A 16,641-nucleotide genomic window follows, 5' to 3' on the forward strand; every position below is an offset into this window, starting at 1 on the left:
CACACACCCATAGCGGTGCACGCGCGTTTGCAGTTCTTGTCGGCTGGACGATGGGCCTTGACCCCAGCGTTTCCCCTGACGAGACTGCTACGCCGGAAGAGGCTTAGCAGCCCCGACATTTCATTCTTGGAGACACTTCAGCCAGTCACCAGGGCAGCTGGGGCACTGATGACTCCACTTGGGTCAATGTTTGTCAGTCTTGTCTCGCCCTCGACTCTTGCACCCGGCCCCCCCTTGCCAGCCAACCTGCAATCCTTTCGCTCCCACTTCCACCGCTAATCGTCATTCGCCCAATCCACTCCGTTGCGTCTCGCGCCAACTGTTGGAACTGCCTTGTCCCAGCTTCCAGCCTCCGTTGCAACGACGTTTCCTCCTTTCCACACCACCCAACTTAACCCACACTCGCTACCCTCTCTGCCGTTGCTTCAAGGGTCATCATCGACTCTTTGGCGACGCGACCTCCAAACCTTGCCACCTTCGCTATCTACCTCCCCTAATCCACCGTCCACTCGCTGCGACCTTCTCGAATATCCCTTGGAGCAATCACGCTCACGCTTGATGAATCGACGATAAAACGAGCACGACGTCTATCACTACTGCCTGGTCGACGATAACCTCACTCGTGCTTCGATAGCACCGCACCACCGACCATCTGCCCACCATGCGCTTCTCCTTCGCATCCCTTGCCGGGCTAGCCGCCTTGTGCCTACCATCCGCCTTCGCCGAAGATATGATCGTATCATCCTCCCTCAACTCGTGTTCATCCGGCTCCAATTTCACGGCTACGCTGTTCAACGTTGCCTACACTCCCAAGAATAATTCTGTATCGGTCCAGCTGTCAGGTGTCTCGTCGCTGAACGGAAATGTCACCGCCAATATTCAGCTCATCGCCTACGGCTTTACTGCCCTCAATCAGACCATCAACCCTTGCGACATGGGTCTGATGGGTTTCTGCCCTCTGCAGTCCGGCCAGATCCCTCCCATTGACACAAACTTCGGTGTTGGCTCTGACATCAAGAACCAAGTTCCTGGTATCGCCTTCACTGTGCCTGACTTGGATGGTGTCGTTCGTATCTACGTCAAGGATCGGGACACTGGCGCTGAGATTGCCTGCATGGAGGCGGATATTTCCAACACTAAATCTGTTTATCATCCCGCCGTCGGATGGACTACTGCTATCATTGCCGGCCTGGGTTTGATTGCATCAGGCGTCACATCTGGACTGGGCCACACCAACACTGCTGCCCACGTTGCCGCTAATGCTGTGTCTCTGTTTGGTCTCTTCCAGGCGCAGGCAATTGTTGGTCTGACGGCTGTTCACATGCCTCCGATTGTGCAGTCGTGGACTCAGAATTTCGCCTGGTCAATGGGTATCATCCGCGTCGGCTTCCTTCAGACACTAGCCACTTGGTACCAACGTGCGACTGGTGGCACCCCTAGCACTTATCTCTCTACCCTCAGCACCTACTCTGTTCAAGTGCAAAAGCGTGGTCTGTTCATGCGCAGCCTGGACTACCTCAGCAAGCGCAGCGTCAATCTAATGAACCATGCTGCAACCCACTCCATCCGCGCTCTGTCTAAGCGCCAGCAATCCGACGACGACAGGCCAGAAGACCACATTGGTGAAGTCAAGGTCGTTCGCGGTATCGAACGTGTCGGCTTCCGTGCCAAGATTGAGCAGACCAACATCTTCATGACTGGTGTCATCTTCTTCATCTTCATCCTTATGTTGGTGGCCGTTCTCGTTGCTCTCGCCAAGGTCGTCCTTGATGTGCTCGCCAAGCGTAACGCGATCAAGGCCGACCGCTTCTCCGAATTCCGTGCTGGCTGGAAGGTCGTCATCAAGGGTATCCTTTTCCGTCTGGTAAGTCTCAGCACCATGTTTGCTGCGAGCTCCGCTAACCACCATAGGTCCTTCTCGGTTACGTGCAGATGTCCATTCTCTGCTTGTGGGAGTTTGTCGCCCGCGACTCGGCCGCTGAGATCGTCCTGGCTCTAGTCATCTTCCTGTCCATGTCTGGTGCTCTTGCCTGGGCATCGTACAAGGTCATCTCGCTTGCCCGCAAGTCCGTCGCTATGCACAAGAACCCCGCGTACATCCTCTACTCTGACCCACAGTGTCTTAACAAGTGGGGCTTCCTGTACGTCCAGTACAAGGCGACAGCTTACTACTTCGTCGTTGCGCTCTTGGGCTACATCCTCTTCAAGGCTGTATTCATCGCATTCGCGCAATCTGCACCTGTTGCACAGGCCGTCGGGCTCCTCATCATTGAAGCCGTTGCTCTGATCGCCATATGTGTGATCAAGCCGTTCATGGACAAGAAGACTAACATCTTCAACATCTGTATCGCCGTGGTCAACTTCCTCAACGCCATCTTTTTGCTCATCTTCTCCGATGCCTTTGGGCAACCACCCATGGTCTCTGGCGTCATGGGCGTCATCTTCGCCTTCTACAACATGATCTTCGCCTTTGTGCTACTGATCATGGTCCTCGTTTCCTCGATTTACGCCATCACTTCCAAAAACCCCGAGACTCGCTACCAGCCAATGCGTGATGATCGTGGCAGCTTCATCAAATCCCAGCAACAGCTGACGACTGAGTTGGACGCCTTGGGGGCCACTGCTCGTGGAACTGGCAAGGAGCCGTACGGCCAAGCTAAGAACCTGGAAGATTCCGAGTCCATGTCTACCGACTCGCTGCAGAAACCTGTCAACGACATGAACGAGAAGAACGCATATGGCCATGCTCATGAGCAATATTATCCAGCCGATAATGGCCAACGTGGCCCGGATGTCTATGCTCAGCGGCAGATGAATGCTCAGGGCTACAACAACGGTGGCGGCTACGGATATGGTGGACCTCGACCAGGAACTGCCCCTCAAAACCAGTCTTATGACCGTAGCATCAGCCCGCCTGACAGCTACGGCCCTCCTCGTTCCGCTCATGGCGGATACACCAACCCGAATCAATTCCGTCAGAACAACAACTCCAGCCCATGGCAGCGCGGAGCAGGCTACGATTAGCTACACTCGGGCCCCCAGGACCATGAAAACACCTCTTTAGGAGTCGAAGATCGAAGCCAAAAGATGGGTAGCGGCTACTGGGACCGCGATTGGTGGCGCAACGAATATGCTGCTCAGCATAACGGGCACGATCCTCCCCCAGGCTATGGCTACGGTGGACCGCCTCCAAATCGCGGGTAATCGCATCCAGAAGAGAGAATGTGCATATCACGAGACCACGACTACAATATCAACTTGGAATGGACGAATCGAGGATGCATTGCATTGCATATCAAAGGATGAGTCGGTGAACTCTTTTCTCTTATCACTGTATGGGACGGGAGTGGACAGGCGGATCGCACAGTAAAGGCATCTCCAGATCTCTGGAGTGGGAGTTCAGTGTACGTCTACAGATGTGAAATCTCGGAACATGGATCAGAGGACAGAATGGCTGGACGGGAGAGAAAGACATGGCCATGTGTATACAGCTGGCATACGTCTCAATAAAGATGGTCACGCAACAGGTCGAAAGTAGGATAGACAGAGAACCTCAGCATTGCTGAATCATGATATTCCTTCTGCCAGTTCAAGTATCCGTGAGGTTGGAGTGTGGTATTCATTTCCCACTGAGGCACGCAGGGAGGAGTCGCGTTATCGATAACGGCTGCATTCTGCGCTCGCAGCATGAAATGCATCATCAGCTGTCTACGCTCATGTTGTTGATTCTCCTCAGGACCTGACATCAACCTCTTCTGTCAGCCGCGATGAAGCCCTCACCTATTCGATTCCTCGTCTCGCGACACCTGTGTGTCTGCCGATCTCATCTCCCAGCGACCGCCGCCCGCGTGCAACCTTTCCTCCGCCTCAGTCTTGCTCGCCGCAATGCAAGCTACAGCGCACCCGCATCACCAGCCTACTGCAGTGGCGAGGAGCTGAAGCGCCGCCATCAGTCCAAGCCGGCCGACGATGGCGACCCGAAGTTCGAGCGCGCGCAGACCATGAAGCGCATGCGTTACAGCGCGTTCGGCATTGCCTTCTGTGCCGTGGCTATGTATGGAGCTATTCAGGCCTATGATCTGCCCATTGCAACCGGCACCAGCAAGAGTAGCAGCAGCAGTGGTGGTTCCGTAACGCACAATGATGGGCCCGCACCTCCGAGCCCCGACAACGTCATGCAGCAAGCCGAGCTGGTTCCCACAGGCACGACATCCGTGCCTTTCTTCCCACGCACCATCGAGCTCTCCTCGCCCGCCGCCACATCCACCTCTCAGACAACACCCCAGCCCTCCCTCCCAGCCGGCACGGTCAGGCCAAACGACGACCCCGCCACGGGCAGCACCGAATACCAGCTCCTCGGCCTCGGCATCCGCACCGTGAGCTTCCTCTCCATCCAAGTCTACGTGGTCGGCCTCTACATCGCGACGCCCGACATCGCCAAGCTACAGGAGCGGCTGATCCGCACCATCGACCCCGTGGCCACAACCCTGGTCCCCGGCGAGAAGGACCAACTGCGCTCCCTCCTGCTCGACCCCACGCGCAGCGAAGAGGTCTGGAACACGCTGCTGCGCGAGGCCGGCATCCGCACCGCCCTGCGCATCGTGCCCACGCGCAACACCGACTTCATGCACATGCGCGACGGCTTCGTGCGCGGCATCACCGCCCGCGCCTCATCCCCGCTCATCGCTCAAGATTCCCAGTTCGACCCCAACGGCACCTTCGGCAAGAGCCTCAATGACTTCAAATCCGTCTTTGGCGGCGCCTCGCGCAAGAAACTGCCGTTTGGGCACACGCTGCTGCTGGAGCGGGATGTCCAGGGAGGGTTGCGCGTCGTCTGTGAGGATTCGAAGCACGACAACGCGAGGGAGGTCATGGGCGCCGTGGCGGATGAGCGGGTGGCGAGGTTGCTGTGGCTGTGCTATCTGGGTGGGAAGAACGTGTCGAGTGAGGAGGCGCGCAGGAGTGTCGTCGAGGGGTGTGTCGAGTGGACGGGAAGGCCGGTGGGGACGGTGGCTACGCAGGTCGTTTAGGTTGGTGTGCAGGTAGGTGGTGGAGAGCCGGAACAGGGGAGGGGGGAGTGCAACAGATTTGATGATAAGACGGTCAGCTCAGGTCAGTCTTGGGATTCGTGAGTCGAGAGTTGGGAATCATGCGAGGACATGTGTATACCCGGCAGATATCCCCACTCACCACTCATGCATGTATGGAAGCGGTTCATGGGCATCGGCAACGGCAACTGGGCTGGCTAGCAGACAAGCAGGCAGGCGGGCGAACGGGCGGGCGAGGAAAAAAGCGAAGCGACGTTGTGGGTTATGTGTACCTCTTATGTATCCGTGTACATCTATTCAGTCAATAGCAGGCAGGCTACATCCACAGCGTGGGCGACAGGGTCTGGCTTTCTGTCCTCCACTCAATACATCTACATCTGCATCTGCATCTGCATTTCCAGCATAGTCCGGTAAGCCTCACGAGTCCCTTCGTTGGGGACCGCGCGCACAGCGGGCCATGAAAAGATGTTTCTCTGGACGATGAACGAGGAACGATGAACTGAACTGTTCAAACGGTGTATGCTCTTGCTATGTAGCTAATACTTTCAGTAGACGCTTCTAGCCCCAACAAGTGAGTGGACTTGCACCCCCCATCCGCACCCCTAAAATGCCATTCGTCGATATCAAGGAGTATCGTATAGACGACACGCTTTCGGATTCTAATGCCTGCCTGCCTGCCTGCCTGCCCGCCCGCGCTCTTGTCTGGGTGTATCATATAGTGTAAGTAAGGATATTCAGTTTGCGCGTCCAGCAAAACTAATGAATGCTGGGTGGCTCTGCTGGATCGCACTGACAGATGCTATACGTCACTTGGGGTTTCTCTAAGTCTCTTGCCTTAACTCGCTGTGCTGTCAATCGTCCCGGTGCCTTGAAAAGCGCCGGTGCTGGTCTCGCAGTATATGTTGGCACCAGAAGCATGAAGTCATTCCATCAGTACTTGCTCCTGAGGTAGCAAAGTGTCGGCACTGGCGGAAAAGGATGTTTGTCTTGGTCGGACGCTGGTCTGAGTGCATCTCGGCTGCCTAGTAACCCGTAATGATGGCACCTGCGCGAGCCGGCATGGCCGATCTTTCCTCTCAGAGCTTTGCCTACTCAGGCGGCTGGTACGGCTGTACCAGCATCTGCGAGAAGCTATTGTTCATATTAGCACAAAGTTCTCCAGTTCCGGACCAGGGGGTTTAGCTCACCTCTCCAGCTTCTCCACGCCGCGCACCTCCTCGGTCAACAGCGGCATCCTCACGACGTGGAACTCATCGTACAGCTCCTCGATCTGCTCGAGGTACTTCTTCTGCATCTTCCGCCTGGCATTGCACTGCTTGCACTCATTCGCCTTCTCGGGAAACAACAGCTGGTTGACGACGATGCAGTGGGTGTCGATGCTGTAGCTGGCGAGTTCCTGAATCATGCGCTCCGTCTCGTACAAAGACAAAAACTCGGCGATGCACACGCACACAAAGGTCGTCATGTCCGGGTTCTTGAACTGCGTGTTCACTTCGCTGATGGTCTCGCGCAGCGACTCGAGCTTCTCGACCAACTCGTCGAAGCTGGCGCCGCCGGGGAGGCCTCCTCGCGCACCAATGACGGACTGCAGCATGGGCCCAAACTGCTGGGACAGCTGCGAGACCTTGGCGAGAGCTTTCTCCAGCACGCTTGGAAACTGTAAGAAGCGCAGCGTGTGGCCCGTGGGCGCAGTATCGAACACAATGACCTCGTAGCTGAGGCTCTTGACTTGCTTAAGGACTTCGGCGAAACTCATGGCTTCGTCCACGCCGGGGATGCTGAACGCCAGATCTTGCATCATGTTACCCACACCACCGAGGCCGTTCGCCATGGCGTCTTGCGCTTCATCGCCGCCAGAAGCGATCAGATCGTTGATGGAGCCATTGGGGTCAATTTCCATGGCGGAGAGGTTCGGGATGCCACTGACGGGGCGGGCATCCTTGCCGAACTTCTGCGAGAAGGCGTCTGAGAGGTTGTGGGCGGGATCGGTGGAGATGAGGAGGACTGATTTGCGGTGCTTGGCTCTGTAAGAGAGCGTCAGTATCGGGGATCAATTCAAGGTCTGTAGGGGTTCACAAACAATTGGATGGCGAGGGAGCAGGAAGTAGTGGTCTTTCCGACGCCACCTTTGCCGCCGACGAAAATCCAGCGCAAGGTCTTCTGGTCAAGCAGGTTCTGCAGTGTGGGCTCGAGGAGGTCATCGTCGCCAACGACTGCCGTGGACATGGTTGCGACTTTGGCTGAGGCGGCGGTCGTGCCGGGGTGGAAGCTGGATGGTGGGGTACGTTCAGAAGACAAACGTCACAGGCTCTTCTCGCGGCGATGTTTCTTTAGTACAATATTACGCAAGGTACCAACGAGCAATGCTCGAAATGCGCGTCTAAGAAGTTGGGAAGATATGGCAGCCTGGGGGTCAAGGACCGGGAGCGTGGAAATGTCGACGTTGGTACTGCCACTGAGAGAATGCGGTAGAAGTGTGGGGTACGTCATATGCGCAGGTGGATCAGCAACCGCGGATCTTTCGCTGCCGCATTGGCCAAGATGCCTCGAGGCCTCGATGCCTCGATGCAATTCATCTTCAAGATTTTGAGGTATTTCCTCCTCTGTTCCTGCATCTACTTTTTATCCAAGTCTGCTGGCTGGAGAAGGGTCTCAGCCTCATTTTCGGCTTGGTCACGCAATCTGAATTGGGTGTTCAGCAACCTTGGCAAGGCCAGGACCCCTTATACAAGAGCCTACTTTAGGCCATATGCCCCATCGTGTTTGGTGTCTTACACACTTGGAACGGACCAAGTCTGCGAGCTTGACTCGAGGGTTGCTGCGAACTGTGGCTGGGACGCTTCCTTGGGACAAGTCGCAGACGAGCGCGGACGCCCTCCTGCTTGGGGGCTCCCTGTTCCTCCCAGGCACTGGGTACTGGGCGAGTTTACAGAGTCCCATACACTGTCTTATGGCCCCGGAGGAGTAAGGAACACGTCTAGGGACGGTCCTTGCTCTCTAGCTAACCTGGTCGTATGCACAGACTACTATGGCAGCCCATGCACAGTTTCTAGTCGTCAAATTGTAGCCTTGTCGTGGATATCTCGATTCTACCTATCCACCGAGGGATATCCTTTATGTTCATGTTCATAACTTACTGCGCTGAAGGAGTAAGTCCTTTCCGACATTCAATCGCTGTGCGGCAACATCCACGATCTCGTCAACAATAGCTTTGGCCGACTTCAGCTCGTTGACTGTCGCGGCCACCTTTCCCATGAGAAAGGGATGTAGTGCATGGTCCATCATCTCCTCTGTAAGCTCCTTGGCAGTGTCAAGATCGTGATGTGCTGGCAGAATGCCCCTGCTCGTAAGATCCTTCATCTCGGGTAGACCTAGTCAAGAGTTAGCACGTGTGTTAGTAGTACCTATCGCCGCGACGCCTTACGATTTGTTTCCCAGTCCTCAATGTACGGATTGTTGCGTACCCGTAGAGGTCGGCCACTGAAAATGATTGTCCTGATCGTGTCATCGAAGCCAGCACTCCGAACGGACTCCTTGTGCGCCTTGGACGCATTCGACTCCTCAGACAAAACAAATCGAGTCCCCACCCACACTCCCGCAGCGCCCATCATGAGCGACGCGGCCAACGTCTCTCCGTTTGAAATGCCTCCCGCCGCGACAACTTGTACGGGTTGACCGGTCAAGGGTGACCTCGCCTTTGCGCAAAGCCTCACTACTTCTGGGATCAGAATGCTCAGTGGCACATCTCCGGTGTGGCCGCCGCCTTCGCCTCCCTGGGCACAGATCAGGTCGGCGCCAACCTCCAAGCATTTTTGGACATGTTTCGGGTGTCCCACCATGTTCATGTAGCTGTTCCTATGAGTTTCGCCGAGATTCCGTGAGGAAAGACTTACAAGACGCCGTTTCTATGTAGCTTATCAATCACAGCTACAAGGTGTTAGCTTCGGCTCACTTGTGGACATATTATTGCATACCTTTTGGAGCGATTCCAATGGCAGAAACAAACAGTTTGGCACCACTCTCAATGATGATGTCGATGAGTTCGTCCAGGTTCCCTTTGTTGTAGTCATAATTGGTCTTCCTGGCCGTCCCACCAATCTGTGGCATCTTAGACACATGCAACCTCTCTTTCATCACACTTATGTAACTCACCTTCGGAAGCAACAGGTCAACGCCAAAGGGTGCGTCTTTGTCTACTAAGTAGCTCTTCAGCTCGGCGATCCCATCCCTCAGCATCTGAGGCGTGTACATGTTCTTTCAAAGCTCATCAGCGACTTGCACGTATGTACCGAAACCACAAGTGCTCACCCCTCCAAAGACACCCAGACCGCCAGCATTGGTCACAGCAGCCACAAGTTTAGGGCCCGAGACGTTGCCCATTCCAGCCAGCATGATGGGGTGGCTGATTTTGAAAAGGTCGGTTACCGACGTTTTGATCTGCTGTGGCGACGACATGGTGCGGTGCTGTATACACCTAACGGGTGTTGACTCTTAGTTTCGCTCAACTGGCCAGCGATGGATGGGTTGTGCTATCACTTTCTTTCGCTGAGGGGTAAGCGGCCAGCCGAGGCGGGTTTGAGGAACCGAGGTTCCCCAACATGATTGAACGTCTGCAGACACATAATTTCAGTATGCTCAACTTGGTATCCTTGGGCTGTGTTGGTTAGCAATAAAGCGAATAGACTGGCTGGCAAGAATGAAGAATAGTCGTGTTTGTGTCCAACGCCGGCTCTCGGGCTGCTCTTACCATGCCAAGCCGCCCTCACTCCGAGTACGCTCCTCGAGAGTGTGGCAGTCCTGTAGCCTCTTGATCAGCGCTAGAATACTACCACACTGGGCAGGGATCGTATCTTTCCCTTATCTGACACGAATCTGGTGCGGGAATGCCCCTTCTCCGGGACACATCCCTGACACTGATCGAATTTTGCATTCGTAAACGCACCAAGACTGCAGCTACAGGCAAGGTACTTTTGACGTCTGCGCAGCTTCAGATTCCAGTGATGCGTGACAGCGGCAAAAGGGGACGGGCTTGATCGCCATGTGATACCTGTAGCTTGGACATGCTACTCTGTCGCTAGTGCCCCTTTGTGGCAGGAGTCAGACCTGAATCGAGGTCGCTGGGACTGCCGTCGATCGGCTCCAAAGAACCAGATGACCTGAAGAAGGCACGCGCGCGTGATCTCAACCATTTCACGTAGAGGGCCAAGTTCCATTCCGCGTGCAAAGTTCGTCGGATCGGAATAGGAGATGCTCGGGAGGCTAGGGATGCGCCTCCGGATGAGGGGCACGTCGCCAAAGCAAACCTCAATCTCCTCTTGGAAAGACGAGTTGAGGAGGCAGCGTATTGCAAGCGAGCCTACTGACTCGTTCTGGGGCTTCTTTGCGGGGCGGGACTCTTGCAGAACCTTGCAGAGCCGGTCTAAGATGGCCATAGAGCACGTGGGCGAAAGATAGCGTTGGTAGACGAGCCGCAGCGCCTGATTCAGGTTCATTCGGCGTGCCCGATGTGGCTCTGAATCTTCTTTGGTGTAGTGTGGATTGGAGAGAAAGGCTGCAGGAAGTGAAGTGAGTGGCTTCAAGCTCCACTTGAAGGGCGTTGATAGCAGTGGTCGTCTGCGGACAGAGGTACTCGTCTTCGGGCAAGTTTAGGCGGGGCTGGGGTATGCCACCGCCCACGAGGGCAATTCAATTCAGCCAAGGCCCACTTGATAGTTTTGGGTGAAGCACCATGCATCAACTGCATGCGTTGGGCTCGGCAGGAGGATACAAATCAACTGGACAGGATCGCATTTCCGACGAACCGTCAACGATTGTGTGGGGTTCAGAATTGATGCATCCTGAGGGCGCGCCTCGCTAAACCGTCAAGGCCATGACCCATCATGCTACGCGACCCTCCAAGCGACGGGCCAAACCTTTCACGGGCTATGACTGCCTGTTTCGATGCAGCAATTTTTGGCCTGCAGCGGGAGCTCGTGAGAGCTTTATCGGCAAGTGCGCCTGTCGATCAGTGCACGGACGGTGTCGGACGTTGGATACTCGATGCTTTTGGTTACCTCATGCGCATGGCCATCACTAATTGGGGCTGCGGCTGGATGAGAGTTTCCAATCCCGCTCGCCCTGGTTGTGTTAGTGTGATGCGTCGAAGACTTCAAGAAACAGGCGTTGCAAAAGGCCTAAGCAGAGGTGCTGAATCAGTGGCCTTCTGGTACCAAGGGCAGGCGGAAGATCAGTGACAATTAGTTGGATTAGCGACCTTTTCACGCCCAGCGTGATGTGGTCTGTGTATCAATGAGTACGCCTTGTGATCCAAGTTTTCCTTCCTACGAGGCCCAAAACAGAGTTGTGTCGTCCGTCATTCCGTCGTCATTGCCCAAGCTGTGCCTTCACAGCCACGGGGCGAGGGCTGGAGCCAAATTCTAATCGCATTAGTCGTGACAAGCAACTGCGACGCATTCCCAACCAGCGAGTACGTCTCGTAGAATGTCCAAAGGGGTATTGATACAACCGAGTGCCAGCCAGTGGAAAAAAAAAGTGTCAGCCTCCCGTCGGGCGAGACTTTCACCGTTGCATTCGTATCCACTGTAGCATCCGGTCGAGTGCAGGGTCCTCATCGACCCAGTAGCCTTTTCGACGGTCAGCACCTCGAAGGTCACTCATGACATGTTCGTCCGTGATGCCACTGAGCTCCTGTGAAACATAGTCAGCCAAAGTGTTTTGATGGTTTTTGGCCCCCAACATGAGCTGATCACTTCTTCAGCTGGCATAGCCGCCACGTGGCGTCGATCCCGGAAGGCGATCTTGGAGTCGGCAGCGCTTGCATGGATCGACACGAGCAATAAACAGAACTGTGACGTACCTCACGTAGTTGCTCATCAGCTCTCCGCAAAGCATTCGCATGTCGTCCATTGGGTTTGTCGCCTTTCAAAACTTGGCCACGAACTTGGACCCAGCGCATTCCGGCAGCCGCTCGTAGATAGATCTTGTGAGCTTGAAAACGCCGGGTCGACGAGTCGAGGATGATTCTGTCATGGTCAACATGCACACTTATTCTTGGTCCAGGGCATAAATGGCAGTACCTCTGTAAAGTGGCCTTTTCGACTTCTGTTTCGGAAAGTTGGCCAGCCTGGAGCCCAAGGTTGCCAGGATTATAGTGGGACGCCAGAATGGCTTGAGACTCGGCTGCACATTGCCGTAGCACGACATAACCGTCAAGGTAGTAGGATGCTTGGTCGGGCGGACTTGCCGTCGGCCGAACAATTAGAGATGATATGTGGTGTTGTAGTGTTCTGAAGTCGTTCATAATCTCGAGGATACGCATCGCTCGGGCCTCGTTTCCTGCAAGACTGTCAACATGTTGTGGGAATCTGCGTCGGCCATACTCACGGCCGTCAGACATGTCTTCGTAGGTTGATGTCGAGTGATAACTCTGGGTCGGGCTGTTCTGATATTTCGGTATAAATGAGCGTTCGTAAAAGCCTTGTTGGGATGACGAAGTTGGGCTCGTATACGATGGCGGTGTCTCGGGTCCAGCCTCAAGCTTGATCACGGTTGCGTTTTCTCGACGACGAGAAGAAAGTTTGTAGGCTTGAGGCTCATATTTAACAAATGCACACATGTCGAAGGTCTTGGGTCAGTATGGAATCTGGCTATCCTGTTTCCAATGGGGATATCGTGAGTAATTTGAGGATGAACTGGTGGCTGAGGGTGTCCTGACCACTCAAGACAATAAGAAGAAGATGATGACTAGAGAGAGCGGGCCGTAGCGATAGTGACATAGACAAAACCTACGCTAGCTCTTGGTGTGGGAGCCAACGAATCTCTTCCCATGCAGTCGGAAAACGACTGGACGATTGCGGGAGAGTGTCGAGGCTGGCATCCAGACGTGGAGCTAGGAGAGGAGTGAGAGACATGATAGCCAGGGCTGTAACTTGCAGGTTGGACATGATGCCGGATGGCATTGCCATTGGGCCCGGCAAGGAGGCTCTGCTCTACCATCAGCCAGTGTATGGCAAGCCACGCGGGTCTGAGTTGGAGTTGAGAGAACATTTGGCGGCATCATGGAGTGCTTGCCCCAGGGGTAGAGCGTGACGAGAGAAAGTCTACCCGCCGTCAAAGGCCCGCTGCGATTAGTGTGTAGGACTGTATGAGGTGTAGTGTGGTCGGAAGGGAAGACGAGGAGCTGCCACTTGCTGCCATTTGCTGCCAGTGACTGCCACGGCGGAAGGTGGAGCCACGTGCGTTGCGGAGCCCTTACCTGCGCGTTAGGGCCATCTCGCTAAACTGCATTGGGCCAGCTGGAAAAGCTCCCAAGCGGCCGCGCCAGACAAGAAGAAAAGAGGCAGTTCTAACCAGGCGCAGAACTCTGACAGGCACAGCTGCAAGCTGAAAAAGGGTATCGCGGCCTCGCAGGCGCTATTTTGGCATGCTGTATGGCTGAGCAGGGCTCGCATGGGTATCGAACGTATCAACATCCCCATCCTGGTGCCCTATTGTGGCGTTCATTTTCACTGCTCAAACACTCCAGCTCTGCGGAAAAACCCTTTCTCCATTTGCTGCCGCGACATATCACCTCACCGCCTCAGTTGAGCTGTGCTTGGTAGGTCAATGGCTGTTTCACGGTTATAGTCATCCCGGAGAATGGTGTTGCCGGCCCAGGCACTAACCATACCGACACAATGTCCACTGCCTCGCATGACACAAGCCCGCGCCACATCCCTCGCCGGCGTTGCGCCATTATGAACTTCAGCCCTAGCCTTGCCCAATCCAGTCGAAGCTGAGTCGAACAGATCCCTGTCCAGCGTGGTTCAAGACATAACACATTCTGTTTGTCGCGGAGCGTTTGTGGCGTTGATCTTCTCCATCAATCACGATCCGCGATAGCCTGTAGACGGTCATCGATCTCATCCTCGCTAAGCTTTCGAAACTCTCGGTTGATGCCTTCACTGCCGTCAGTTTGAGGGCCTCCCACAATGCCAATCTCCAATTCGCCCTTCTTGAAATCAACACTCAGGACCGTGGAAAGAGTGCTGATGCCAAGCTCAACAACCTCCTCCCAAGATCCCGGAGCGCAATCTTTGTTCTTCAGCTTCTTCTCCAGATGATTGAACGCCTCTTGCTGTTTAGGGCCCGACGCCGTCGCCTTGTAGCCAACATAGTACCCTGCCGGATCGCACTTGTAAAGCTGAGGGCCAAACTCGTCGTCGTATGAGACCAGTGTTGTCGCTACTCCCAACGGCCGCATGTATGCCTGCATGTCGGTCAGCTTTGCACTTAAGCGATACCGTACTGCTTACTCTCTGCGTATAGACCTGATTAATGTTCGCGAGTCTCTTCGCCAGCACGTCGCAGGGCATCTCGTATCCGTACTTGTATCTGAACTCAGCGGCTTCGCCTCTTGCGCGGTCGACAGAGGCTCGGGCATCGGCAATGGAACCGGTCATGACACATCCGACGGATGATGAGATCTTGAAGACATGGGAAACAGACGACGGATCAATCAGTTTGTCCTAGGGATCGGTCAGCGCAGCCCAGTCTTTTGATTCAAGTCTGACGTACTGGGACCTTCTTCTGCGAGAGCACTACAGAGCAGTCCTTTCCTCTGACACCAACTGATGTTATGTTCGCTGCGGTGATAGCCTTGAAGGCATATTCTGAGGACGGGTAAGCTTCCAAGCGTCCATCACTGATGAAGACCACACGGTATCAAAGCGGTCATAGTCGAGCCACAAGGGACAATTCTGTTGTAAGGGGGACGCACCGACTTGATATAATCTTCCTTGGTCAGAGAAGATGGTAATGTGTCGATCGTAGCCTGCGCTTCCTGGGTTCAAAGGTCAGCTTCGGCGGCCCCGAGGACAACGGCTTCCTAATTGGAATACACACCAGACATGCTGAATGATTGCCGAGGCTCTTAGCAAGTACTTTCGAGAATCAGGTGCCAATGGGAGTGTTGATGGACAAGATACACTCAAGCACCGAAAATGGTGCGCAATGTAGATGTCTTAATGTGCAATTGAAGATGGATCGAAAGTGAAGATGCGCAACGCGTAGTTCCGCCGTGCCTGAGTCCGAGTAGGCGCAAGGGAGTTCAGCCACAGATCTCCATTTGCCAAGACCTGTTAGCCACATTGCACCGCCTCTCACATCACTTTTTATGCCTGGGCAAGAAACATTCTTGACTTCATCAAGCCACCGTCTAAAGACCGCCGCTCCACTTGCTACGCTTTAGGACAAGGGAATCATAAGCTGATTGCGCTCGTCACCATGAACAAGGGACACATACCTGCATGGAAGCGGTTGGGACTGAAGCTCAAGCACGCCAAAGAAGAGCCTTCTTCCACTCCAACCAATGGTCGTGCACTTAGATTAGAAGATATCGGCGACGGACCTCCCAGCAAGAAACGCCGCGTCGAATCAAAACAGACCGCAGCTGCTGTTGCGTCGGCAAATGGTGCTCGTGAAGATGCACCAAACTCAGAGCATTCGTCCAAGAAAGTCAGGAAGCAAGTCTCTTTCACAGCTGACACGAAAGCTACTGACGGCGACACTGCCGTATCGATCATTCCGTCTGAGGTAGTCGAAGATGTGTTTCAACAATCGTCGGCCACTAAGAAGGCCAAGAAGCAGAAGCAGCGTTCTACGCAGCCTTCCCCGAGTAAGTCTCAGGGCACGCTTGACTATTTGAACCAATTCTACACATCGCACTCAACCTGGAAGTTCAACAAGAATCGCGAGGTGTGGATCCTCAAGCATGCTTTTTCCACCTCGGATATTCCGCCTTCGCACAACATGGCTCTAGCTCAATACATTCACGGACTCAAATCCTCAAACGCGCGAGACCGGCTACGCTCAGACTGTGCAGAAAGTCTAGATAGGACTTCGGAAGGTCCAAATTCCAGTTTTGTTTCTCCCGCCGAAATCGCGGAAGATGTCCTTTCAGCCTTTCCCGATACTGTCCAAGCGGACGATAGTCACCTGAGCCTGGAGATGCAAGGGGTTCCTCGTTCCAGGTTAATCCTATGGGCTCTCGATCCGAGCAAGACTACTTCTGAGCTACAATCTGAACCTCCGCAGGAACCGGAGGCTATTAATGGTGCGTCGGTTGCTGCGCCGCAAAAGAAGCGCAAGAACCGTACAGCAGTGGTCGAATACTCGTCGAGCAGTTCCAGCTCAAGTGATAGCGAAAGTGACAGTGACAGCTCCAGCGACGACAACGGTGAGAACGAGAGCACTTAAGATGCCGATAATACCGAAGGATCGAACTCGAGCTCGAGTAGTGATGATGAAAGGTAAAGAACACCTTGCTGCGGCACTACTACAAACACTTCTGTCCCTAGCACGTCTCGAGGTGCTGCTCGAGGGACGTGTCCAGTAACCTGTCAAAATTATCACGGTCAGTGGCAGCCTGTGAAGATCGGCTTGTCGTGCCAGCGACAGGAGTACGATGTCAACCCCGCGAAGCATGGGAATATAAGATGAACTGTTGGCTGGCATTGCATAGTGTGCCGCAGATGTGCGCACCAATTCCGAGCTCTTCATTCACGTGTTTCCGATATGATTTGGGTACATGCCCATATCACCATTCTCAAACTCC

The 16,641-nt window shown here is 54.5% G+C and overlaps 7 protein-coding genes across 7 annotated transcripts; 3 read left to right on the top strand and 4 right to left on the bottom strand.

Moving 5' to 3' along the window:
- Positions 1–661: 661 nt before the first annotated feature.
- On the top strand, positions 662–3,024 carry HMPREF1541_09264 (uncharacterized protein; the record flags this gene model as incomplete). Its single annotated transcript, XM_008713939.1, has 2 exons — positions 662–1,864; positions 1,912–3,024. 2 exons carry the CDS (start codon positions 662–664, stop codon positions 3,022–3,024), a joined length of 2,316 nt encoding a protein of 771 aa, XP_008712161.1.
- Positions 3,025–3,767: 743 nt separating this feature from the next.
- Positions 3,768–5,030, top strand: HMPREF1541_09265 (uncharacterized protein; the record flags this gene model as incomplete). Its single annotated transcript, XM_008713940.1, has 1 exon — positions 3,768–5,030. One exon carries the CDS (start codon positions 3,768–3,770, stop codon positions 5,028–5,030), a length of 1,263 nt encoding a protein of 420 aa, XP_008712162.1.
- Positions 5,031–6,231: 1,201 nt separating this feature from the next.
- On the bottom strand, positions 6,232–7,274 carry HMPREF1541_09266 (ATPase get3; the record flags this gene model as incomplete). Its single annotated transcript, XM_008713941.1, has 2 exons — positions 6,232–7,072; positions 7,129–7,274. 2 exons carry the CDS (start codon positions 7,272–7,274, stop codon positions 6,232–6,234), a joined length of 987 nt encoding a protein of 328 aa, XP_008712163.1.
- A 900-nt stretch (positions 7,275–8,174) lies between these two features.
- HMPREF1541_09267 (uncharacterized protein) lies at positions 8,175–9,503 on the bottom strand (the record flags this gene model as incomplete). Its single annotated transcript, XM_008713942.1, has 6 exons — positions 8,175–8,419; positions 8,473–8,897; positions 8,942–8,975; positions 9,023–9,146; positions 9,201–9,302; positions 9,357–9,503. The coding sequence occupies 6 exons, from the start codon at positions 9,501–9,503 to the stop codon at positions 8,175–8,177; spliced, it is 1,077 nt and encodes a 358-aa protein (XP_008712164.1).
- Positions 9,504–11,606: 2,103 nt separating this feature from the next.
- On the bottom strand, positions 11,607–12,663 carry HMPREF1541_09268 (uncharacterized protein; the record flags this gene model as incomplete). Its single annotated transcript, XM_008713943.1, has 4 exons — positions 11,607–11,735; positions 11,905–12,070; positions 12,125–12,383; positions 12,432–12,663. The coding sequence occupies 4 exons, from the start codon at positions 12,661–12,663 to the stop codon at positions 11,607–11,609; spliced, it is 786 nt and encodes a 261-aa protein (XP_008712165.1).
- A 1,245-nt stretch (positions 12,664–13,908) lies between these two features.
- On the bottom strand, positions 13,909–14,937 carry HMPREF1541_09269 (uncharacterized protein; the record flags this gene model as incomplete). The annotated part of the gene is made up of 5 exons (XM_008713944.1): positions 13,909–14,295; positions 14,342–14,554; positions 14,604–14,698; positions 14,806–14,868; positions 14,931–14,937. The coding sequence occupies 5 exons, from the start codon at positions 14,935–14,937 to the stop codon at positions 13,909–13,911; spliced, it is 765 nt and encodes a 254-aa protein (XP_008712166.1).
- Positions 14,938–15,311: 374 nt separating this feature from the next.
- On the top strand, positions 15,312–16,283 carry HMPREF1541_09270 (uncharacterized protein; the record flags this gene model as incomplete). Its single annotated transcript, XM_008713945.1, has 1 exon — positions 15,312–16,283. One exon carries the CDS (start codon positions 15,312–15,314, stop codon positions 16,281–16,283), a length of 972 nt encoding a protein of 323 aa, XP_008712167.1.
- Between the last annotated feature and the right edge of the window lie 358 nt (positions 16,284–16,641).

Source organism: Cyphellophora europaea, assembly GCF_000365145.1.
Source record: "Cyphellophora europaea CBS 101466 unplaced genomic scaffold supercont1.10, whole genome shotgun sequence".
Taxonomy (NCBI): domain Eukaryota; kingdom Fungi; phylum Ascomycota; class Eurotiomycetes; order Chaetothyriales; family Cyphellophoraceae; genus Cyphellophora; species Cyphellophora europaea.